The 26,826-nt window shown below is 32.1% G+C and overlaps 2 protein-coding genes across 2 annotated transcripts; both read right to left on the bottom strand.

Moving 5' to 3' along the window:
- Positions 1-2,769: 2,769 nt before the first annotated feature.
- Positions 2,770-12,685, bottom strand: LOC145604980 (putative beta-1,3-galactosyltransferase 14). The gene is made up of 7 exons (XM_081660977.1): positions 12,130-12,685; positions 7,940-8,092; positions 7,780-7,862; positions 7,568-7,667; positions 5,859-5,972; positions 4,551-4,693; positions 2,770-3,136 (listed from the first exon to the last, which is right to left on the bottom strand). The coding sequence occupies exons 1-7, from the start codon at positions 12,489-12,491 to the stop codon at positions 3,048-3,050; spliced, it is 1,044 nt and encodes a 347-aa protein (XP_081517103.1). The 5' UTR covers positions 12,492-12,685; the 3' UTR covers positions 2,770-3,047.
- A 4,869-nt stretch (positions 12,686-17,554) lies between these two features.
- LOC145605009 (DNA-directed RNA polymerase V subunit 7-like) lies at positions 17,555-20,360 on the bottom strand. Its single transcript, XM_081661013.1, has 2 exons — positions 20,226-20,360; positions 17,555-18,341 (listed from the first exon to the last, which is right to left on the bottom strand). The coding sequence occupies exon 2, from the start codon at positions 18,326-18,328 to the stop codon at positions 17,801-17,803; it is 528 nt and encodes a 175-aa protein (XP_081517139.1). The 5' UTR covers positions 18,329-18,341; positions 20,226-20,360; the 3' UTR covers positions 17,555-17,800.
- Positions 20,361-26,826: the final 6,466 nt, after the last annotated feature.

Genomic DNA, 26,826 nt, shown 5'->3' with positions numbered 1-26,826 from the left:
TTTGAGGTGGAGGTAGAGGTAATGACTTAGGCCCTGTTCTCTTACGTTGAAATTCAGTTCAATTCAGTTCAGTTCAGCTCAGCTCCTAATTTCCTTCTCTTATAAAATATTCATTTCAGTTCAGTTCAGTTCAGCTGAGTTCAATCAATGAGAACAGGCCCTTATTACCTTGTTGTAAACGTTATAATGGAGGCTTTCATAGTCACACTATAATTACTTAAAATAAAATTGCTTCATATTTAAAATTGATGTTAAAATCTATTCAAAAAAAAAAAAAAAAAAAAAAAACGATTGTGAATTCCTCCATCTATTCCAATACTACTACTAATTCCATTAATGAAATTCACAACATAATATCTTGCTCATTATATCCGCAAAATTTATACTTTGTAGTACATGACCAATTTAAAGGAGTGATTAAAATATGAAAACGAAGAGTGAAAATATTGTAATGATTATTTTGAGAGATAAGAGAATGTGTGAATCCATCAACTCAAAAGAAAGAAAGTAAAATGAAACCAAAACAGTTGGAAGCTTTACATAACAATGGATGGGTAAACTTTGTTATTGTAAAATGTGTGAATTATAAGTAGGAAAATTTGCAAATTGCAGCCATTTAAAATTTGTATTTTGCAAATTGCAGCCATTAAAAAAATAAATTGCAGCCCAAAAGTTGTTACAAATTGTAAATTGCAGCCTTATTAAATCTTTCTATCGGTTTGTATGTCGAAAAGTGTCCATGTAAGGTTTTAGGGGTCAATTTTAGTCCTTAAGATACGAATTTAGCTCGGAATTGGCAAAAAAATAACGTAAATACCTCGTTTTGCGTAACAAAAATGTATCGATTTGTGGGTAATTATTTTCTCCTAGTAAATACGAGGCACTTTTGTTAATTTTTTTTGCCAATTTCGAGCTCAATTTGAGCCCTTAAGAACTAAAATAGCCTCTAAAATCTTAACCGAACATTTTTCGACACGCAAACCGATGAAAAAATTGAATTGGGTTGCAATTTACAATTTATAACAACTTTTGGGCTGCAATTTGCAAAAAAAAAAAAAATTTAAATGGCTGCAATTTACAAAATACAAGTTTTAAATGGCTGCAATTTGCAAATTTTCTTTATAAGTAGGAAGAAGTCAATGGAATGGAGTAAGGAAATATCGAACGTGTAGAGTACAACAACAAAGCCTTAGTCCCAAAATGATTTGGAGTTAGGAAATATCGAATATGGTAAGACATAAAAATGGTAAGAGGAGAATGTGTAGCACATCACATGCGCACATTGGGTATTGGATAGCATAGGCATGAGGGCATCAAAGATGGTCATGGAGAGAGACAATTTCCAAACCATCTTAATTCATATTCATACTCATATTATTTATGGGCACCCATATTCCCTTTTTTCTTTTCTATGGCCACAAAAATAACACTTAGCACATGCCTACATTTTTAGAGTCAATGTGGTGGGTTCAACTATTTTCTATAACTTTATTTTTATTTTGTTCTTTATTTGGCTACAAGTATTTTTATTTTTATTTTAGAGTCAAGTAGTTTATTTTCTTTATGTTATTTTGTGTTATGCTTCGTATATATATACTCCCTCTGTTCCCTGAAAGAACGACCCATTTGGGTTGATTTCACGGATATTAAGAAAACTTAATTTGCAAGTACAAATGTATGGGAAAACACATGTCATCAATATTTTACAAGTATAAATGTATGAGAAAACACAAGAAAAATTAATGGTGGCAGGAGAGAGAAAAAAAGATTAGAAATTTAGAGAGGAGATGACACAAAGATCAGAAAAAATATAAGGTAAAATAGGGAGAAGGAGCTATATGACAAAAATATTTGAGGATATATTGATAATTTTGTGATTTTAATAGATGTTGGGAAAAGCAAATAGGTCATTCTTTTTGGGACTAAAATTAGGCTAAATGGGTCATTCTTTTTGGGACTAAAATTAGGCCAAATGGGTCGTTCTTTTGGGGACGGAGGGAGTACAATAGATTGTTATCATTTTATATTTAAGTATTTCCCCAGTTTTCAAAGTTCAATTCACTTTGCATTTGCGTGATCTCCAATGTGCATCTTTGAACATGACTATTTTTGGACGTATTATACTAGTAAAAAAACTTGACATTTGGAGAGTTTACATTAAGGAGAATCCACCAAGATCTCATATGCTAATTTATATCTATTGTATAAATTAATAAATGTGTTCAAAGTTCTATACCTAGATTTTTTTTTATTTTTTTATTTTTTTATTTTTTTTTATTTTTATTTTAACTTGCATACACCTTTGGAAGTTTCATGCTTACAAATGCATAATTTTTTACCATGATTATCTTAAATTATCTTTAGGTAAAGATAATAGAAAGAAATCGATACAAAGAAACCAATATTTTAAAGGTATGTATCAAGACGAATATAACAAGATCTAACATGACTATATTTTTAATCGTGTTTAGATTCTAAAACATTGTCAAAGGAGAAAGAAAACTGAAAAGTGTAACGGTCTAAATGATGCCAATATTAAAGATGGAGGAAGCTATTTACATAAAACTAAATTGTGATTTTCCATCTGAAAGTAACAAGTACAAGTATTATTAAGGTTCACAAGTTAAATGACGTTATTACTGATAGACATATTATACTGTCTCTTACACAAGACATACTCAAACTAAGGTGAAAGTCTGTATATTACGCACCTAACAAGCATATAGTTTTTCTGAGATAAAAGAGGTGTAGGGCAGTAGGGGTGGGGTGAAGAAAGTTTAATGACACAGATCAATGCATAATAACTAACTGCTAATTCACAAAATATACATCTCTCCAGTATGTATGTAACCTATGCTACTGTAACTGCCTCATCTGCGTATTCGATCAATCGAACTGAATCGGGGAAACATTTGCAGGATGAAGAGGAAAGAAAAAAAAAAAAAGGGAATAGCCGAGGGATATGTATCATGAATGTTAAGAATACAAATACAAAATACTAGGTTATTGCAAAAATGCACCTTCAAATGAGCAGATTTGAGCTAATGCTATTCACTGGTTGTGGTGCTCAGACTGCTCCCCGAACATTCTTCCATTTTATGCAGTTCCAGCATTCTTGCTTCAGGATTACAAAGTCCTGTGTAATGAATTTTAAATATCAATCAGTAAATTATTGGGTTTAAACTTATAGGAAATGAAGAAATCATTCATGCATCTTGAGGAACTATGCAGAGTAAGATTTTCAAGATGTCACTTGTAATCATCTACAGAACTTTTAACCAAAAAACATCACGAATTCACGATTCTTGGTAATTGAACAAAAAAAATTATAAATTGATACTCCCAATTATCTAAATATTAGACATCATGAACTCAGATTAAAGCCTGGGTTCACGGTCATAATATATAATTATAGTAAGGATTATTGTAGTATCCTCTATTCCAGAAAGTTCGACTCATTTTCCGTTTTGGAAGGTTCATCTTAATTTATTCAATTTTTGTCAACATAAAAACACCTTACCCCCTTACCCCATAATATTATACCTATACTTCTCTTATTATTTTATATCCAATACCTTAAGAGAAAAGTAACATATGCTCTAATTTTCATTGCACCAAATAATTTCTTCCTTTTACCCATTATAGAAAAAAAAAAAAAAAAAAAAAAAAAAAAAAAAAAAAAAAAAAAAAAAAAAAAAAAACACCCATTAGAACTTTTTTAATTTTAGAAAACTTGGTTTTCTTAATAATTTAGCAAACATTTTAGTTTTACCACTACGAACCACCCTTAAAACCTTAATTACTTTTGGTTTTACGGATATGGACTGTATTCAACTTAATAATCTTGCCGATTAATTCAAATATGGGTTTGACCTATTAATAGAGCTTTAAGAATCATACTGTAACAAAGTGCAAAATAACCATCAATAATTGCAAATTTTTAAATACAATGATATCCATTATCAATAGCCACTAAAAGTGGATTTTATCATGGTCAGGATTATTGATTTACTATATAATTAATATTTCTATTATCAGGATTAATTTCATTTAATCACAAACAATTGGGATTCTTTTCTCATTTAGTTTCAGAATATCTTGTTATCAACAGACAGGGATAGCATCAGCGAAAAGTTCCAGACAGGAGTGTGCAGTCGAGGAACACTGCAACTTGGTAGATGCTCCCACAGGTATATTTTAATACGTAAAGCATGAGTGGCCATCCCAGTTTCATTCATTGATGTTCACTAAAAGATTGCTAGTTCTCTATTGTTGCACCCATTTGAATTAATAAAATTTATTGCCTGAAGATAGGGGGAAAGGAAAACTATGAAAGTAGATCTGGCACGATACACAATTAGACTTTCGTTTTGGGAAATCCTAAAAGAGAAATTAGTTACTTTAGTGTGAGAATTAAGATGAAATGGTGATGACAAACATAAATTACATCTGGCATTCACACAAGAATAATGGCTGATATCCAGTATCCATAAGCAAAAACATGGAAATAATAACTTTGAAAGTTTTAAACTGATAAGTAGAGGAAAAACCTGAACATTTAGGTATATCCCAAACAGCAATGGATGTTGATGTACACTCTCGTGCGCACAATTCAAGATTGTTCTCATGATTTACATTCATCGCGAGCATCCATGCTCCAATCGTGACATCCTCATTGCTAAACATTCGGAAACTGCAATTTTGAGCAAGATACAAATGCGTCAAATGCCAATCATATAACTCATCCATATGTAACAACTCATTTTTATCACATATCTCCCTCTAAGCAGCTATGGGTGAGCAATGATGCCCGTATAAATTTAAAGGTTAAAATCCCGAATATAGTTTAAGTCATGTTAGGAAAGTTGGACCCAGCCCCAGAGCTAGGTTCCTAAAAGATAAGGACAAAGTCCTGAGATAGGGAGGAATGTTTCTGGAACCAGTACCCGTTGTATTATCTTCCCCTAGAGATAAATAAATTATTTAAGGCAAAATGCTATTGCTTCCAAAAATTACAAGAAAATAGTTTTGCAATTGCTTTGACTTCATAGTATCAGTATGTTATTCTACAGTATTAAGTAAAAACTTAAAATAAATCTAACATACTGGGATGGTCATACTACAGTTTTAGCCTTCAAGGTTGATAAATTCATAAAACGGAACCAAAAACACTTTAATATTATTCTAAGTTTGGCATTAGATCTGGATTCTAGAACCGATAAGATCAATTTCTCGTGTAGGCTCCAGGTTGAATACCAGCTATCTAAACCTTTTGCTTATCCCCACTCTAAAGCTTCATTTCAAGAGGAGGAAAAAAATGTTTGACAAGAGGGAATACAAGTTCTAATTTATGAAGGAAGACACACCAGCCTTTGTACAACAATCATGTTGTATAATAAGTTATAGAAAATGGAATTTCCCCTTCTCATGACTAATGAGCTCACCAAGAAACAGAAATATCTGGGAGACTGCATGAGTATGCTAGGTATCAATTTCAACCTGATAACGTGAATTCTTGGACTCATTTAGGGGTCTAATTCTATAAAAATGATCACCTGTCCTGTATTTTCGGTGGGGTCATATAGAGTTATAGACCACCTGGAAATGATTGTTGGTCCATGTTAACCAAATTCCAGCCTGGGATACATGGATAGGGGACTTGGAGCAATGATCACTTCCAGGTGTGGATTTAATAAGGTTTGAGATTGTCTATTTTCTGGATGTACTGTCCTTTATTGTCTAATGTTAAGATGATGAGATCAAGACGGATTCAGGTCTCCAAAATTCAGACAAGGGTACTTTTAGCATGATGGAGATTATAAAACAACAATTAGAAGTAATTTACAAAGCAAACTTACCTGTCATTTCTCAAGGCAACCAAACTTCTGACAACTTTGGCTGAAAGTGCATAAATTGGACCATAGGCATGGAGAAAATACTCTGAGCCGAGAAGATAGGACATGGGTTCATACCTGCATGTTTTAAGTATCGAGATTAATGACCAAAGACATCCAAGAATTAAACTATTAAGGAGGGAAAATCTAGCAGGAAGAACTGTGTATGACTTCTTGGACTACATTAGGTTTTCATGAAAACAATTATGGCCTAACACTAAGCCAGTCTAGTCGGAAAGAGAGCAATTATGCAACAGACCAGTAAATTCTTCCTTTAGGCGTAGTTCAGCTTGACAAGGATTGCCTAAACATATCAGGCTACTGAGATCCTGTTGGTAAGAAGCACAATTAGGTAACTTTTTTCATAACACTCCCAATTTTTCCATATTACATTTGTAAATTTTTTCTATTTGCCAAACAATTCTTTAATCGAAAAAGGCTAAAGTGTTCTGTACTTTCAGGTAATCAGGTGGCTAAGGAGAGATTCTTGCCAAAGATGGTTGATCAGTTCATCATCTAGTTTTATTGCAATGGATAACTGGATATCCTGTTACTGCAATGTGTTACTCTCTATCGTTAATTTTGATTACTCAAATTCCACAAGTTGATGGGTTTAGTTGGATAAAAAATTAAAAAGGTAAATGGATGGTTTTCTGGAGATAATCCTATGCAAACTGCAAATTATACCTCACACCTAGTTGCATGCACCTGCCGTTCTAAACAAATACACTTCTTTTTCTAAGATACATATGATTGAATATTTATAGTCTTATAGATAAACTGAAAATAAAACATGATATACTTTCATAATGAGCAGCTTATATATTCATTAGGGCATGTTTAATTTAGACAAAGTACAAATTTCTAGGAGCGCCATGATCTCGGGAGAACCCTATCAAAATTGCTAGCTTTCAAGTATTAGATTTATAGAATGCTAAGGTATTTCAGATATGGAATTATTTGTTCTGAGGACCTTTTTCTGTTTTATCTATCTAATTATATATTTTTAATTTTGCCAATTAGGGGTAGGAGTTTATGTCCTTTAATGGATGAGTTTGAGACTTGGACAATTATTATACGCAGTGCAATTTATACTGTCATTCAACAAGCATTTTTTAAGAAATCAAGTGCAAGATTGTTAAAAGCAGTCACTTCCTGACTATGTTAAGCTTATCAAGGGCATTCAAATATTAAGTGCTGAAGAAGCACCAGATCGTCTAATTGCCTATCAAAAAAGGATCCTACAATTAATTATACATGTAAGTCTGCCTCCAGATGAGCCAGCTCTATTTCACATTTTCACTCGTTAGGATTCTCTGATTAAAAAAAAAAAAAAAAATATTACCTTGAGACTGGAGGGGAGGATGTCCTAATAATGTATCTTACAGTTTACAACATTCACAATAGGTAGGAAGAAAAAACTGTGAATTTGGTTCAATTTCAATAAATTAATTTGGAAAATATCCCACGTATATCAACAAAGTCAAGAGACTAACTAATTGAATTATTAACAAAATATCGAATATAATATCAAGTGCAGACTCAGATGATGCTGGAACATGGTTTGTGTGAATGTACTGGGATTATATACTTAAAAACTCAAATTATGATGAGTAACATTAAAAATAAAAGTCGTCAATTGTAACAGCAAAAGGAAAACATCAAGTGCTGACCATTTAAGCTTTGGACTGGTGAAGACTGGCCCCTTTTTCATGCAACCTAAATAAGTTTGAGGATCAGACCGTTCTTTTGCCAAGAGGAGCGAAAGGCGATCTGTCAATATGTAACCGCAAAACTAAGTAAAGAGACTATATGTAGGAGAAAAAAAAAAAAAAGCATGTATTGATGAGCAATCAAGAAGTCCAAAAATTTAAATATAAAATACCTGGCTTCAGATATATGTCATCATCTGCTTTCACATAGAACTCAGAATCATACAGAGCATATGCAGCTTTGAAAAATGCTAACCTATAAGACAATTACTGTGAGTGGAACCTCAATTGACAGGGACACAATAAAAGATCTTAAAAACAATTAGCACTAACGTTTTGTAGGGGAGCTTACTGTACTCTTCCACTATATCTAGCAGAATAAAATCATCATGTAAGGAAACCTCCTTTCTAAGCACTGACATTTTCCACTCGGCACTTGTCTTGCCTATGATAAACCTGAAAGCCAGACCAGTGGCTTCTTCCAGTCTGCAATCAAAGCTTAGATTTTAGAAGGCACAACATATTAGCAATAACTGCACACAGTAAGCAACTTAACCGGTATCAAAGTAATAATTAGCAATGAACTTTCCACAGACAAGTAATTTCATTAAAAGCAGCATAGTTCACCTTTGAAAAAAAAGCAGATAGTCATAAATTGAGTAACATTTAAAATCACTACAGAACTGACCCCTTTTGATCAAAGAATATAAAATTCTCATGGTACTTGTCTCTTGCAACTAGAGACATACAACAGGATGATCCGTTTGATTCCAATATAATCACTAAAGAACCGACCCATTTTGCTCAAAGAATATTAAATTCTCAGGGTAGTTTTCTCTTGCAACTACTGAAATACAGCAGGATGATCAAGGTATAGTATTTTTAAGAGGTGGAGATGTAATCAATTAACCATTTCCATTACAAATTGCTTGGTATGGAAGGTAGGGTAAAACATCCCATTTTCTAAAGGTAACTATTACCACATACTTGTCACCTCTCTCAACTCTATGGTAACATAATTGTTTCTCTCCTCAATCCTTAAGTTGATAGTAGGGAATCCTTTCCTTCGGCATAATTAACAACTAATAATGGTAACACTTAACATTGCCCTTTCCTCTTCTTAATCATTTCCATTCCATTTCCTTTTCTAGGTTCATATCAAACATGCACTAAGAATTCTAAAGAACATAATTTAATATATGCCATTCAAAAAAAAAAAAAAAAAAAAAGTATACAATATCAATTGATTTACTTATATTGCCCATATATTCAGTAGTGTTAATACAATGGAACAAAATGCGACGAAGAGTAAAAATTCGACAATTCTTTACATAATTAACTACATTACTTTGTACCCTAAAATACAAAATATGTCTTGCAAACTAAACAGGTCACCTCATTAGGACAGCATAAGACCTTGACTCTGAGAAACTGTTGATTATGTTAACAAAATATGATTGCTATGCATTCACAATTAATAAATTCCTCATCTGCTCAAAGGATTCATGATTTTTTATTTTAGTTTTTTAATTTTGTATTAAAAAAACATTAATTGGTTGCAGCATTTACTGGTCAAGCCTAAAATTCATTTTATCAAATTTGTCTCTCAAAACCTTTAGAGCATTATGCCACAAAAGGCCACTAACTGGAAATACAGATAAATACACAGTAACTTTCTGTGGTTTATTTTCTAGTACAGTTATACTGCCTCCGTTTCATATTATTGCAACGATTTGACATAAAGTGTGAGTGGAGAGGTCTAATTGTTGCAAATAATTTGAAACGAAGGTAGTATAATTTTTGCCCACCACTGACACAAACATGAAATTCAAACTTTACATAAAATTGACGAGGTTTGGTAGCATTATGAAAGAAATGAATGCAGCATGATATATTCCCATAAATTTATTTTGATAACCCTTCAAGATTGCAGAGTACCACACATTGCACAAAAGAGGGCGCATCATAATTATCTACTTGCACAAAAGAGTACCATTGTATTAACACTACTGAAAATATAGCATTGGTGTTTCATCTAACAATATAGGATATGCATATTAGACAAATATAAGAAAATCTTTTGTGCATTCAGGATGGGCATAAATCTAGCATGATAAGCATTACTCTTTTTCCTAATCGCATAGGCCATAGAATTTGAAATAAATGAGAACCTTCATAAATACAAGTTTCATCTAACAAACACCAATGAGGCAATGATTCTAATCCAGATAGGGAATTAAAGCACACATGTTTTTAGTTCTTGAAAGAATGGACCGCTAACTCCTTCAAAGGAAACTGTTAGCTTCTCCTTTTTTTTTACAAGTGTTAAAACTTAAACTTCCTTAATCAGCCGTTTTAATTTAAGTGGTATATGCTTCCTTTTTTGGCAAACTAGTAGACTTAAATATCATATCTCTCCTCTAATAGTCCCCACTCCTACTTGTTTTTATTATTTTTCTCCTCACAATTCCCTTACTCTCCAATAAACTATAAAACTATTACCTTCACAATCTTTTCTTAAAATTTTTATTACCCTAACTATCCCACTTACATCTTATTACAAATAAGTCAATTAAATATTTAAATTACCTAAAACTATGTGTCAGTCAAATTGTAATACTTCAATAAAAATAAAAAAAAAATAAAAAGGAGGGAGCACTTCCACTCCTTTTCACTAAAATTAAGATACAATATGAGAGTAAAATTTGAGGTTAGGCTAACTATCTTACTAAAACCTGACTAATAATCTTTTAGCTCAAGCGATCAACCACACATTAAGAGGATTCCCGACAAAGATATCATGAACCAACCAGATCAATATTACTTAAAAGCTAAAGCTTTATTGAGCTAGTGCCTAGTGTACATCAAGTTGCTTGACTGGTTAAGTGGTAACTGGTAAGTCCTTGGTATGGTTGCAAGAACATTGACATAGAATAAGAGCATTGGCACCAAACACACCCAGGAACAAATAACCCAAAAAATATAGGACAAGAGCAAGTTTTGGGTATAAGCAATATGTTCATAAAATATCCAAAATATATTTTTAAAAAAAAGGAAAGAAAAACCTTTAGATTCATTCTTGTCTCAATTTATTCATCATCATAAGAAGCTTTCGATTAATTAATTCACACGAAGTATAATTTAAGGTGTAATTATGTGTAGTTTTTTTTGACAATTTTTCGTTTTCAATATATTAATCATCGAAAGAAGTAGAGCAGCCTCCCATTTTCCTTCTAAATCTTTTTAACAATGGAGGAATTTGGTTTAATGAAAGGGGAAGGAAAATAGATCCCTCCATTTCTTTTCCCTGTATCTTATCCAAATCAGAGGCAATGTATCCCTCAATTTTCCTACTCTCCCATTTTTTCCAAAATCTTCTCCAAACATAGTGTAATGGTTTAAGAAACACACTAAATAAAAATCATAACCAGACCAATAAGGTGCGAAGACATGTCCAAGGTGTGTTGGTATCCAATATGCATTGCAAGCAGGATACAAGTCTTCCTACAAGTGTCCATACTACATGTATATAAGTCTGAGGATCTCCAGGCTTTAGTTCAAATCTAATGAGCATCAACAATTTCTTTGCCATTTGTAAACCAAGAATTAGCTATAGGGGATGAATGCAGTGCTAGGCTACAGGCCAACACTGCAAGCACCAACAGAAACTAGGGATAAAATGCAGATTGACCCATATAAGAAATCCATGATGGGGCAATACAGCCTAGCTTAAGCCTTAACAGTGTATATATTTTCTGTTACTCATAAGCAATAGAATAAGGAAATCATGAGTGCATATCCCTACTGTAGAATCCTAACATAATGTTGCCCATTGAACATCATCTTCATAAATACAGACACCAATCGAATTGACTGGGCAACAGACACAATTGCAACGCCATCACCTAACAATTCCAAACCCACTAACTCCAAAGCTAAGTACTCCCCCTCTTACTCTAACAACCCATACACATCAAGAAAATAGAATCAACTACAAATTTGCACTCATTACATATCACTTATAAGAATTTCCATTTCTTTGCATTCATATAAATGTTGATATTTACCTTGCCCCTAACCAACAATGCAGTAGACAGACTATCCAAAAATTACAAGTTCCCCCAGGATTAATAGTCACGCTCATAGTGTAATTCAACTAGTAAGAAAGACAACTCCTACATCCAGACAAAGTATATATATAGTCCCTTACCAACCATGTAGTAGAGAGACTATCCTAAAGTTATAACTTGATCCGGATTTAATAATCACGCTGATAGTGTAATTTGAACTAGTAACATGTTTTTACATCCGAAAGGAAATGTCTAGTCCCTTAACCACCATGTAGTATCCTATAACTATAACTCGATCCGGGAATTAATAGTCACGTTGATAGTGTAATTTGAACTAGTAACGAGCATCCCGACAAAGGAAATACAAATTTGCAGAAAGGATCAAATCACATGTTCCACAATAACAATAATCAAACAAAATGAAAGATAAGATTAGGGATCAAAGTATTATACCGTTGAAGGCCATCACGATCAGACGGCAACCAAGTCTGGCGCAAAGACCGTCGTCGACCAACAGATCCAAACCCAGTAAAAATCCCAACAAAACCCATCACTTTATGCCTCTTATTCTTCACAACCCCATCTGAAATACCGCCATTATTATCATCTGTTCTTTCCCAAACTACAGAAACTGTTTTGGGTTCGATTGAAGTACAATTTTGGGTAGAAAGGGACCTTGAAATTGCAATTAAACCCAAGATTAACCCAGTAATTCCAATCAAAAAGCAGAAGATCTGAACAGTTGGTTTTCGGGAAAATGAAAATGGAGAAGAAGATCGATTGTGGAAGATTTTAGGCCCTTTTGATGAGGGCATTTCTGGGGTTTTGGAGGATGAATTTGGGGAAGTAGAAATGAGAAAGTGGAGCTATAAAGTGGACTACCCTTATACTAGGATTGAATTTGACGAGTACAATGAAGAATTTGAATTGTACTCAGCTGAAACTTTGTTTAAAGAAGAAGGTGACAGTTACTTTGAATTAGATATATTGATGTCCTATTTTATTGCCTATTCTTTGTTACGATGGGGAGGAGGGGCGTATGTTATTTTTCGTCTCAATTAAGTTGTTGCGATTTGAATTTATTATTATCGGTAGTGTTTTTGATTCGAAATGATTTAACTAAATTTAAACGAGTAAAGCAAAGAAAAAGAAACTCATTTTTTAAAAAGATTATATATTTATACGAAGTAATTAGTAACGTTAAATTAAAAGCGATAGTATGTGACCTAATAAAGAAACAAAATGTTAATTTGATTGTTAGATTCATGGAAAGAAAATCACTATTAGTCTGTGTATAAAAGAAGGATGAAGAGTGAAAAGTTGGTGTTTAAAATTAGATTACTATAAAATATCCCTCCTTAACATTATTTACTTAGTTATTTATTTATAATTTATATTTAGTATTTAAAATAACTTATATTCATTTAGGCAATAAAAAAAAAATCAATAATAGATAGATATTGACATCATTTTAGAGAAATTTAACTATTAAGCAAATAGTACTATTTAGGCTATGCTTGGCAGTGGTTCATGTCAAATGGGAAACTTGGGGCAAAGACGGAGATAGATTTGGCGGGTGATGGGGGCTGGGATGGGTATGAAAAATGTACCCGCCACGAGTGATGAGGCAGGTATAGATTTTAGAGTAAACCCACCCCATCCTCGCCTTGCCCCATCACCCACCTCATGTCCACCTTATACTATTTTTTGTAAAGGTTGAAACAAACTTGGAAGAGTCTAGAATCTAGATACTATAATAATATAATCAAATAAAATATTAAATTAATGATATGAAAATAGAAATTTGTTAGAAATGATAATTTTTCATATTATTGTAATATAATATGGCATTAAAATGGTGGGTTTAGGGCGAGTTTGAGGTGGATATAGATATCCAAATGGATGGTGGGGCGGGAATGAATATTAGCTAGTACCCGGCGGGTTTAGTATGGACGTAACGTAGCTCGTAGGTAATGTACTCGCCATGGTAGGGCGGGGATGGGTATAAGATTTTTAGACGGGATGCATGGGTGTGGAGGTATCATCCTCCGCATCCAACCCGCTTCATTGTCATCCCTAATTAGACAATACAAAAAAAAAAAAAAAATACTTTTAATTTGAGGTGTTATCCCCTAGATTATCCAAATTATCAATACTTCTAATTTATTTTAAGATAAATAATAATATGAATACCTAACATATATGGATTCAATTTAAAAAGTTTTATTGTCAATTTAAGAAAATAAATTATAGGCAATCACACTTTTTTTTTTGAAACAATTGTCATTTACATTTGATTGTGTAGCTAATAAGAGACATAATAATAACTAAGAACTTGTTTAGCTCACCTTATTTTTGTTTTCCTGATATGATATGCACTTATCTGATCTGGTCTGATGTGATTTGACCTTATGTGTATGATAAACTATAAAGAAAAAAAATATACCAAGTTGGGTCTTCAGGTCTTGTTATGTTCGTAATAATGTGTATTTTATAAATCTGCAATATTCATAATTTTTTTAATCATGAAAATTAATGTATACAACTGCAAATCACAAAGTTTTATTAAAAAAAGACACCATAAATACTAAATACATATAATCACAAGATATAATTAGAGTAGTAATAAAATAAGAGGTAAATTGGGGTATTTGAAGCATTAAAAATTGTTAATTAAAAAAAATAATGTGGTTAGTAATTTATTTAAAAATAAATGTGAGAGAAAAGAAATAATAAAAAATGTAGTAATGGATTTAGGGCTTGTTCTATTTAGCTTAATTTCAATTCAGTTCAGTTTAGTTTAGTTCAGTTCAGTTCAGTTCCTAATTTCCTTCACTCATAAACATTTCATTTCAGCTATATTCAATTTAGTTCATCTCAGTTAATCAGAACAGACCCTTAGATGTGGACCATGAGAGTAGAGATGTAATAAATATAGTATTTTTGCCAAAAAAGAAAGTAAAATACTTTAAAAAACACGGTCGTATTTATAAATGTAACACTTAGAAGAACGTGAAGAGAGTAATATATTTTTCTATACACTTTTCTTTTTTATTAATTTTTTTTAATCATTTGTGTTCATTTCTTTGGAAAATTATGTCTATCTATTTTCAGTTTTTGCTTAAATCAACTTACTAGCTACTTAGGGCCTGTTCTCTTCAGATAATGTTCTGTTCAGTTCAGTTCAATCCAGTTCCTAATATTCTCTTCTCATAAAATATTCAGTTCAGTCAATCAAAACAGGCCCTAATGTGCCCTACAAAATTTGCCTAATGTAACGTTTTTTCTTAGAGTTTGGGCCAAATTGAGCAGTCATTGTGATATGTAGATACCAGAGAGTATATAATAGGACGGAGAAAATACCTTCTATGAATAACTAAGCTTTACCTTACTTGTGCATCACTTAAGTGCACGTCTTATTTAATAACTTAATATCATATAAGTGATACAATAATTATATAATTATTGGGTTTTTTTTTTTTTTTTTTGAATGAATATAATTATTGGCTTTCTTGCACATAGGTTTGTGTTGATGATGAGCATGATGATTTCAACGATTTATTGCGTGGTTATGGAAAGTTTCTTACGACAACTAAAACCAAATACTACCGTTAACAATATGTTCAATTGTTATATAAGTACTACGTATATAGTAAGATATAATATGGTAAGTTACTAAAAATATTTAATAAAATCTTTCCTTCAAAAAAAAAACTTTCCTAATTAGTAGAATATGTAACATTCAAGTTCAACCGACTAAGAATTATTAGAGCTAGAAAAATCAACCTAAAAACTCTATAAATACCCATAAAATCAGACATAGAAATCATGTACTACTTGCAATTCAATTTCCTCATAATTAGTTAACATCAAAACTCTTTTACAAGAGGAAGATAGCCAACACCTTTTTAGGCTATGTGATCTAGCAAAGGAAGTCTGGGGGAATGGCTCCCTGGCAATTTGCTCTGACATATCTGGGTTCAATTCTTTGAGGTTATGGATCCAGCACTATATCCTGCTGTTTTATAGCGAGGATGGTAGGTATGGCACTCGTATCATTAAGTTTATTGCTACTTTATGGGGGCTTTGGAAGACTAGGAATGCTCGATGCTTTATGGGCGTTGATGGGGGTTCAAGCCTTGTGTTGGAATTTTTTAACTTGGCAATGCGAGACCATGATATTTTTTGCCAAAACAATGGGAATGTCAATAACATTATTGATATCCCTGTGGATGACCCATACATTCCCCCGGGGTTCAACGCTGTGCAATTGGGTAAAGAGAGGAATGGGTACGACAATTTTATTGTGGGAGTGGATGGCTCGTGGGATAAAAAGACAACAAGAGCAGGGATTGGGTGGACAGTTATAGGAAGTAACCCTGGTAATGTTGATAGCGAGGGGGGCAAACATGGAGTGGCTACTTCGGCTCTACAGTGTGAGGCTTGGGCGTGCTTGGAAGCTATGAAGTGGGCTAGGGCGAAAGGTAAGCAAGGAATCCTCATACTATCGGACTCCATTGTACTTATCAACAATATTCAAGGTGATTCAGGTAAGGATGTCTCTATTACTTGGATGGTGAAAGAGATTAGGGAAGTGGGTACCTTGTTTCAAAGGTGCACAGTTCTAAAAGTCCAAAGGGACCAGGTAAAGAGGGCAGACGAGATTGCCAAGGAATGTCGTACTAATGGTTCGGACTATGTGTAATTATGTTGTTTTTGTTGTTATTTGCTATTGTCAAAAAAAAAAAAAAAAAAAAAAAAAAAAAAAAAAAAAAAAAACTCTTTTACAAAATCATTTATATTACGCGAAACAACACAACACAAGTAATAAGATGACTATTGTTTCTCGTAACAATATCGTGCCATATATAATGCCTTTACCTACTATTCCCGTACCAATCTTCGTACATCCCTATAATCTTAGCATGGTGCAAGCCTATAATCCTCATCCGATCCCTTATAATCCTAGGCCTCGTATCATCGACGACAATGGTGTTGAGTATTACAGTGAAGATAGTGATCACGAGGTTGTTCCTCCTTACAACTTCACCATGGCAGAGTGTTTGGGTAGTTTGTATAAGGATATTTGTTGTATTGATGATCACAATTATCGTCGTAATAATGCTGCCTCAAAGAAAAAGAAGAAGAACAAGACAAAGAAGGAAGAACACAAGAATTAACACGTTAAACAGCTTGATTCGGAGTTTGAGTACGTTTATACTAAAGTGTGGTCTATTAGATGAATTATAATCTTCTTTGTATGTCGTTTTTTGCATAATAAAATTTGATGCTTTATTAATTAAACCATTAGTTAGAATTTAGTTAATGGTAATATTTGGACTCGTGTGAGCTACGGAGTATAATGTTACTGAACGGTATGAGCACCACTTTTTTGTAATGTACTACATAGAATGTATGAGATTAATGGAAAAGTTGACGGAGTTTATTTAGTTTAATTTTCACATTTTGTATACTTCTTCAAAGTTGTCATTTATAAATTGTACTCCGTAGTTGCCTTATACAGCTATACCCAGTAATTATTAGCTAATCAAGTACAAGGCTTTGATGAATTCGCGACTACTTAGCATACTTCTATATTGGTCGAAATTAATACAGTTATATTAGCGAAAATATTAGTTTGAATGATAAAAATAAGGAAACTGGGACATTTTCTTTTAACAGACCAAATGAACGGTGACCTATTGAAGTGAATTATGATCACTGTTACTCGTACTTTGCTACACAATTTTGCAAGGAACTATTTTTAATACTCCTTCCTGCATTGTGATTCAAGAGACCTGTTCCCTGCCGAGACCTGACATGCATAGCAGTCCAAGGACGAAAACCTCTTTCGAGACTAAGCAATAAAAAGGCGATATGAAAGCAAATTCCATGCTGATTTCTACATATGCTCTTTAAAAAAGCTTAGATATAGCTTTTAGGCAGGTTTAATAACAATCCATAGCGCATTACCCTAATACTTCCGAAATCAATGCTTTGAACCCAGAACATTCAAGCAACAGTTAATGGTGTAACACCAAATATATACATCCTACTACAGTTAGAAAATTACCCAGATTTTACAATTTAGCAGATCAGGCAGAGCATGCAACAAGTTAAAAGATCAGACAGGTCCAAGAAAGTCTCCCTCCAAACCAACCACAGCCTGAAATTCCCTTTCAGTCTCCACCCACTTAGTCCCGATGACACAAAAGCGCACCACCACATCTTTCTCAATCTTCGACTGCTTCTCACTTATGAACATAGGATTTTCACCGGGAACATGTTGATAGCCAGGCATCTTCTGAGCAGAGAGAAATATGGTCTCGATGGGTCCAGACCTCAAGAACACCCCATGCCTCAAGACCTTGTGGACAGTTCCTTCCAAAACCTCTCCACGGAAAATCTTGAAAGTGAGACAGCTGAAGGTAACAGGAAAAAGAACATCCCCAGATTGCTGCCTGACTCTTCCCTCTCCTATGTTGTCAAGAGTTGTGACCGCAAGCAGATAGCCAAGCTCCTTTGTTGCCTTCTTGGCTGCAAAATCTTCCATCAACCTAAGTATGACTGACTTCTGCAGCATCAATCCTTTGACATCCATATGCTCACAAGGGATGATCACATTCCAAGGCAGTTGTACTTTGATGAACATTGTTTCTAGATAACTACAAAGAGATGAACAAGTTACAACAGAAACCTAAGTTACCTGGTCAAACTTTTACTCAATCAGCAGCAATTGTGAATTAACTTTCTACTCAAATAAGAAAATGGAATTACATACTCTGTAGTATATATGCCTCAATTAAGGTAAACTTATAGCAAATATAAAACTAGTACTACCCATCATCACTACTTACCATTAACTGATCAACTTGTACATATTTTCAAGCTGCTACTCGGATACCATTAAAGGGAAACCGGATTTTAAATATTTTATGAATGCAAGCTTGACAAGGAAATGAAAACCTCAAAAAATTCCGACTATAAATCAGTACACGAGCAGGGGAAAAAAAAAAAAAAAATCCGTCAACAAAAAACAAAACTTTATGTTCTGTAATCTGTGCCATAGTTAATCATTAGGATAAGTCCAAATTTAGCAGCTGTATGTCAATAGTTCTTCAAGTTGCTTATTAGGTTGTAATGAACTTAAGTTCCTTGTATAAGAAATTATACAGTATTTCATACTTCGTAACCCTATATACTCGCTTCCTTCCTTCACTACCACACATTTATTATTAACTTCTTTTTGACACTCTTTCCTTCCTAAAGTCACCTAAAATTTAAGATAGCAAAAATGTTATCGATAGAGCTATAGGCGAGGGCTTGTCTGGAAGTTAGATAGTTGTAGAGACTAATTACCTGAAAATACAGCCCAAAAAATGTATTCTTCCTAAAACTTGGCAACATTTACAGAGGAACATAATGAGAGCCTAAAGTTATGTTATTCAAGGAAAAATTTGTGGGAAATTAACGGTGCTCCCCTAGACCCCTACTACTCCATACCTTATAAAATTGGTTTTATAATAAACTATCTTATAAAAAAAATGTTGTCACAAACTACCTTATAAAGCATAAAATGTCGTAAAAAGGTACCTTTTTCCAAATTACAAGAGTTTAACTATTTCCCGATGTTGAATTTTCAATTTCTGTTTTTTTTTTTTTAATCTTTCTTTTTCTTTCATTTTCATCCAAAACACAAGAGTTGATGATTACTATTTGCTATCACAATTCACAATAGAGGCACCAAGTTGCACCTTCTAAGTCTCACTCTTCCCCTTTAGATAATGGCCAAATCCTCTCCTTAAAACAATCCCTTACCTTCTTTCTCTCTTCTCTCTTCTCTCATCTTAATACATGATAAAAACAATAAAACAAACCCTTTTGAAGCCTCATCTATGGAAGACACCAACATCAAACCCGGAAGAAGAGACAATCCTTATCTCACGCAAAATTCTCAAAAAAACATCAAACCCTAAAGAAGATTCAATTCTTATTCACTTGAATCACTTCATTATAAATGAGCAATATTTTCAAAAGGGTTTTTACAAAACAATTAGTTTGAAACCCACGCCCAATTCCAGGGTGAAGTATTGGATAATTTTTTAAATTATTTGGTCTTCTTCAACAAGAAATGAGAGAAAATTGAGGCCAAAAGACAAACCAACCTTTAAAAGAAAAATCAACATTCAAATTCTTTCAAAGGGTTCAACAAAACACATTTCTTTGGTTCAACAACAAAAATAGTTTGAGCTCAAATTATAACAATAACAATCTCACTGTAAGAACTCGAGAAACATTATCGAAATAGCATGTATTAGCAACCAAATTTGATTCGATTAACAAACAAATTACATAATTTTAGGGATATGTGACTCAATTATCAAAATTTCTAGCAACATAATCGATTCATAATGTTAGTATTTAGAGCCAATAGTTGAGATTTTCGAACCCTACACTTACTGTATTGACAATTGAATAAAATTTGGTGGAAGATGAACCCTAAATTGTGAAATTGAAATGATGATTACTAAAAGAAACAACCAACTTACCAAATGGAGAACGTCAACTAGTCGTCAAGTGCGATGTTGAGTGCGCTTCAATGGAGAAGGAGGAGAGAGAGAGGGGGGAGCAAGAGGGCGGAGAGAGGGGGTGAGTTGAGCAGTGAAAGTGCAAAAAAGTGTTTTGTGAGAAAATGCGATTTTGCTAAAAGTAGTGAATTAAAATCATTTTCATATTTAGAACTGTTCACTTCACCTAATTATTTTTGCTGAATTGAAATTATTTTTATTGAAATAAAATTATATTTGTTGAATTTAAATTATTTTAACTGGACTTAAATTAATTTTACTGAACTGAAATTATTTTTGCTGAACTGAAATTATTTATACTGATTTTCTATTATGAGTCTTCTTTATAAAAACTGAATTTTACATAGTAGAACTTATTTTACTAAACTGAAATTATTTTAACTAAACTGAAATTAATTTTACTAAACTGAACTTATTTTTACAGAACTGAAATTATTTTTACTTAATATTATTTTTTTAAGCTGAAGTGAACAGGGCCTAAAAATTAGTTGTAAAATTAAATTTAGTGTATCTATGACCATTTTGTTGTAATTAATTATTTTATGTAAATTATACCAAGTACTTTGTACGAAGTATTATTTGACCTGAACTTAAATACATAATTTTTTTATCATAAAAAAGAGAATATTTTCTATTAAAAAAAATACGAAATTTTTGTAATAAAGTTAATATAATGGTACTTGTATCAATTTTTTATTTTTTTTAATTGTAGAGAAAAACTTAGCTAAATGTCTTTAAGCCCCACCATCTTGTTGTTGGGATTTGTCATGTTTAATTACCCCAATTTTTCTCGAGTTAAGTATAATACAGGGGACTCATTTCTTGCATGTAAAATGTGGGGAAAGGGGATTCTATTTATTTTACAGAGGAAAAGGGGACTAGGGTTAAATTTCCGATGTTAGAGAGTATTTTCAGGTGACTTAACTCACCTTTAACCCAAGAAGAATTAAGGCCCCGTTCTTTAGAGTGCTATGTTCTACTTTGCTGAGTCCTGCTCTACTATGCTTTAAAAATAATAACTAATATTGATTTATTATAATAATAATAATAATTAATATTTAATAATAATAAATAATTAATAATTAATATTTAATAATAATAGTAATAATTATTAATAATGATAAAAATAATAATATTTAATAAAATAATAATAATAATAATAATAGTAATAATAATAATAAGCAAATAGAGGCATTGCTAGAGGACCGGGTTAATAATAATAATAATAATAATAATAATAATAATAATAATAATAATAATAAACTAATATCTTGAGATAATTAATAATAATAATATCAGGATATTGGTGCTCGTGCAACTGCTCACATTTTCAACAGGATCAGGTTCGCTATAACTAGAGGGGTGGGGCCCAAATTGTATCTCAGCTCCAAACTAATTTCTTGTAGGTTGTATGTCATTGAATATTTTTGAGATATAATAATAATAATAATAATAATAATAATAATAATAATAATAATAATAATAATAATAATAATCATAATAATAATAATAATAGTTATAGTAGTAGTAGTAATAATAACAATAATAATAGTAATAATAATAATAATAGTAATAATAATAATAATAATGAAATTTGTCCTTTCTCCTTTTCTTCGTTGGAGGAATTAGAGAAGGATGCTGTTGCGTTGCTGAAGCGTGTTCAGGCGTTCGCTAAGGCTCAGGATATTGGTGCTCGTGCAGCTGCTCACATCTTCAGCAGGATCGGATTTGCTATAGCTAGAGGGGTGGGGGCCCAGATTGTATCTCGGCTTCCCACCAATTTCTTGTAAATTGATTAACTTTGTAAGTTTTTATTTGATAATAATAATAATAATAATAATAATGAATTTGTTCTGCTCGACTCGGCTTAGCTCGGTTCTACTCTACTCTGCTGACTCATGTTCTTCTCTGTCCAGAACCTCAAAAGAACAGGGCCTAAGTCCCTTATAAAGAATTGAGTCCCCTCATTATTGCCTTATTAAGTCCCTTATAAATAATTGAGTCTTCTAATTGTTGCCTTGATTAAACCAAACAAATTCAAGCCCTTCATTTTTTCATTCCTGGTGATTGTTTTAAAAATATAGTTGTTTGATGTTGAGAAAGTGCAATAGCAATACAAAAGCTTTGTTCTTGAAATTTTTTAAATGTTTGTTATCCGAAAAAAATAATTCTTTCAATAATTTTTTAATGTTCTTCATCTCTCTGGTTTGTAGTTTATTTGTCTTGCATTTGTAGCAGAAACACACATCGCAATTTTAGTGAAGGCTTGTAGAGCCCTAGAATTTAAAAATAAAAAAGTTAAAATAAAGATTATCGATATGCCTAGTGCATATTGCATCACAAGGTCATTAAGGAGAGTTTCTAAGACAGTCAAGCATCCTTTTATGAGATTTCTAATATGCCCAAACTATAAACAAGTGGATGGCTGTGATTATATTAGGTGGTAGGTGGGTTGACAGTCCACGTGAGTCGGAGTTAGTTTATGAGATGGTCATGATTTTAAAGAGAAATGTGGAGTTGGAAGGTCGAGGATGTAATGAAGATGATGAAGAAAATAAACATTCAAAAGTATTGTAATTCTATGCCTTATTTTTGTTCCAAAAAGAGGAAGAGACTCTTTTTTTTTTTTTTTTATCGGTCTTAAATTAAAAATATTTACCAAAAAAAAAAAAAAAAAAAAACCTCTTCTATTGTTTAACCAAGGGGACTTAATTCTTTAACCAAAGGGACTCAATTCGTTCCTTTATTTAATTAAAATCCACCGAAAACCCAAACCTATTCTAGCCCATTAGACATTAGTCCCTTTTTTCCCTCTATAAAATAAATAGAGTTCCCTTTCCCAACATTTTGCAAGAATTGAGTCCCTTGTTTTATACTTAACTCATTATTAGCTTAACTTAGCTTAGTTCTCTCCAATAGAAAGTTGATCTTATTCGGAAAATGAAGGTGCGCTCAATAATAAGCCAATAAGGTTGGATGGATACAATGTGTTATTTGTACTTTGAAGTTCGTTGCAAGTATATATAATCTAAATATTAATGGTTGAAAGTTGTCAAATTTAAGGTGTTTTTATTGGACAAGGTTGTAATAGACATGATTATTGGATAAGGTATAATGTAATTTTGATAAAGAGAAGTGCTTGTATACATTCATATTCACTTGTACTCACTTTTGTCTCTCTTCGTTAACATTTTTTCTTGCTTGTTTATTGGTCTGCTACTTATTGACATGAACCGTCTTAATATAACTCTAAACCCTTCATAAGTTGACCCATTTGTACATAGTCAGCTTTTGACTCACTCCGACTCTAAATTAAATCGACCCTTTCCGTTCAATAATAACTAGATATAATTACAATAGTAAACTTATTATTAATTAAACCCCAACCCCATATATTATCAATTTAGTGAAACTGAAATAACTAGACAGAATAATCAAATTTGGTTCATGTTAGTTAGCCGACCCCACTTATGGGATTAAGGCTTTAATTGATGAAAACAAACTATATACGGATAAAAACAATAAGTAAAATTAAAAAAAAAAAATTCGCAGATTGTGTGGTTCCTACAGGCGTGGGTACCTTGCATCGTACCACCGCTTCGCAAAATCGTACCACCGTTTCACAAAAAGAACATTTTATACAAATGTAAAGAACAAATAATTGTAGGGAAAAGAACATACTATTATAATGTAAAGAACATATATACCTAATTAAAGTAAAAAAAAAAAAAAAAAAATATATGTCCATGTTCTTTGATTGTCAGTGTAATGAACTTTTATTTGTGGTATAATGTTCATTGCTTATTGTGATATATTCATTGAATTTTATCTTAAAATTATGGTAGATATATATAAATAACGTTCATTATATAATATTTTCATGTTCTTTATTAATAATACAGATGTTCTTTAGATAAACAAAAAAAATAAAATTGGATGTTCTTTACAAACCTGTTATATGTTCTTTAAAAAACAACGGTATGTTCTTTACAAAACAACTACATGTTCTTTCTGTGTTTTTTGTCTATACCAAGCAAGGTACAGGCTGCTGTACCTTAGAAATTTCACCAATACAACTATGCAAGTAAAAGTTAAATTAAATACATTACTTAGCCCACATAATTTTTTACAATAAGCATGTCTTCGTTTTTTTCTATAAGTATTATCACACCTCTATAAATTTTTACCTAATAAACAAAAGTCTTTTTAAGTAATAATAAAACATTACAAGTTTACAACAATATCCTCAAATATAACAATGAGGGGGATAGAATAAGGTAAGTTATTTTATTATTTTTTTCCTTCAAAAACAAAGGTATATTAAGTTACATTAAAAATAATCTAATCAAATCTTTTTTGCAAATAAAAATCTTCAACAAAAATAAGTAAAAGAAAAAAAAATATAACTTTCCTAATTAAAAGAGCGTGTAAAATCCTACAGTAATTAATTTTACCCTATCAAAAAGAAATATATCCTACAAAAACCTAAAACGTATCTCAAAATATACTCCAAGCAAAAAGAACTAGACTTCCATAAAAAAAAATACTAGCAATTATATTCCTCAAAATTATTCTTTCTTGAGTTCATCTATTCTACCTGAAACAACATGTTAGAAGACTAATAACCTAAGTAAAATGGCTGTCATGGTTTCTCATAATTTCATACCAATGATACCATCAATTCGACCGATGATTTGTTATCCAAGCCATGTACCAAGTTTATGCTATCCAAGACCTTTATGCTATCCAAGACATGTACCTGTTTATCCACCACCAATGCTCGTATGTCCCTTTAATTATCCTAATCCCATCCCGAATTATCTTGTTAGCCCTCCTGTTGTCGACAACAATGGTGTTAAGTATTATATGGAAGATAGTGATCACGAGGTTGTGTCTCCTTACAACTTTACTATGGCGGAATGTTTGGGTAGTTTATATGAGGATATTTGCCGCGTTGATGATTCTCGTGATTCTAGCTCGAAGAAGAAGAAGACTAGAAGAGGCGGCAGACGAAGTAGGAGGAACAGAAGAATTAATTAATAACTAAGCTAGCTTCGAAGTTATTGAAGGCCTAATTGCAACAGTGTAGATTCAAGTGTATGATACATGATACAGACATTGCATGTTATGTTTATTGCTAGTTCTTGCATTGTTTAAGATGTTTAATTAATTACAACTCATCTGTTTGTAATGTAGACTTTAAGATGTTTAATTAAGTACATACAACTCATCTGATGAATAATTATCCAATTCGAAGTTCATTTAGTTCAAGATTTTTTTGCAATTTCTTAAAAAGATACGTATATATCAATAATGTGAATTTGTTGTATAAAATAATGAATAGGAGTGAAAAGAAATAATTATAAAAAAGATACCGAGAAAAATAATATCCATTTAACTATAATAAGAAATAAAAAAATAAAACTCTTTGTCTTTTATCAATATAATACTCCAATAAAATACTCACCGAGGAAAAAAAATTGACATGGAACAAATGAATAATTGACTAATTGTATAATTAATGTAATAATTAAATAGATTTCATATATATTAATAAGCATGAGGAGTTCTACGATTTACTATTTAAAGAAAAAGAAGAAGAGAGAACACAAGAATTAGCAGTTTAATTAAGCTTGCTTGGAAGTTAATGAAGGTCTAATCAAGTATAAATTCAAGTGATATAATCAATGTTGTGCTTAATACATAATCTTCTTTTTATTAGTTTCTTGCGTTCTTTAGTTCGATGCTTAATTATTAGAACTCAGTTTATGGTTTTTTTTGAATTATTACTAGCTACTCGTAGCTTAGCTTAGTTCTCTTCAATAAAAGGTTGAAAAAATGAAGGTGTGTGCTCATTAAGGTTGGATAAAATGGGATGATTTTTGTACTTTGGAGTAATGGTTAAAAGTTATCAAATCTAAGGTGTTTTAATAGACATGATTATTATCTTTCAAAAATAATAAATAGACATGATTATTAGATAAATTCGATATACTAAATGCCAATAAGATATTCCAAAATTTTTGGGGGAAAAAAATTTGATATAAAAAAGCACATGTAACTTTTATAATCACTTGTACTCAGTTTTGTCTATCTTCGTTGACATTTTTTTCTTGCTAGATTAATTTATTGGCCTTTGTGCTACTATTGACCCTGGTCTCGATCCGTTTCCACCCTTCATAATATAAGGTGATTAATTTATACGTACACAAATCCACTTTTGACCCGCTCCAACTCTAAATCAACCAATCCAGCCTAGCTAATAACGTAACCTAATATAATTACTGTTCCGGGTGAACTCCGGTACAGATAATCTTCGTGGGTTGGTAAAGGTTTACTGTCCAATTACGCACCTGCACAGTCAACACAGATAAGCTAACCCGGGGGTTATCCGGGAATAACCTCTCCGATGCTAAAGTTAGCAATCCGATAAGAAGAAAGAGTGAAGAGAGAGAAAATGTTTTAGATATGTAGAGAGAGAGAGAGAAAAGATTGTACCTTTAGGTGAACATTTGCTTTGGTATATATAAGGAAACAACCAAGCTGGTGCCACCTATAACGA

This window comes from Chenopodium album, chromosome 22 (genome assembly GCF_948465745.1).
Source record: "Chenopodium album chromosome 22, dcCheAlbu1.1, whole genome shotgun sequence".
Taxonomy (NCBI): Eukaryota; Viridiplantae; Streptophyta; class Magnoliopsida; order Caryophyllales; family Amaranthaceae; genus Chenopodium; species Chenopodium album.
The sequence above is the reverse complement of the archived record's forward strand: the minus strand, read 5'-3'. Positions and strand labels throughout refer to the sequence as shown.

Coding starts and splice junctions, on each gene's coding strand:
- LOC145604980 (XM_081660977.1), bottom strand. CDS start 12,491: ATGCCCTCATCAAAAGGGCCTAAAATCTTCCACAATCGATCTTCTTCT. Junction 7,863..7,939: donor AGTAAGCTCCCCTACAAAAC/GTTAGTGCTAAT, acceptor ATTGTCTTATAG/GTTAGCATTTTTCAAAGCTG. Junction 7,668..7,779: donor TGACATATATCTGAAGCCAG/GTATTTTATATT, acceptor ACATATTGACAG/ATCGCCTTTCGCTCCTCTTG.
- LOC145605009 (XM_081661013.1), bottom strand. CDS start 18,328: ATGTTCATCAAAGTACAACTGCCTTGGAATGTGATCATCCCTTGTGAG.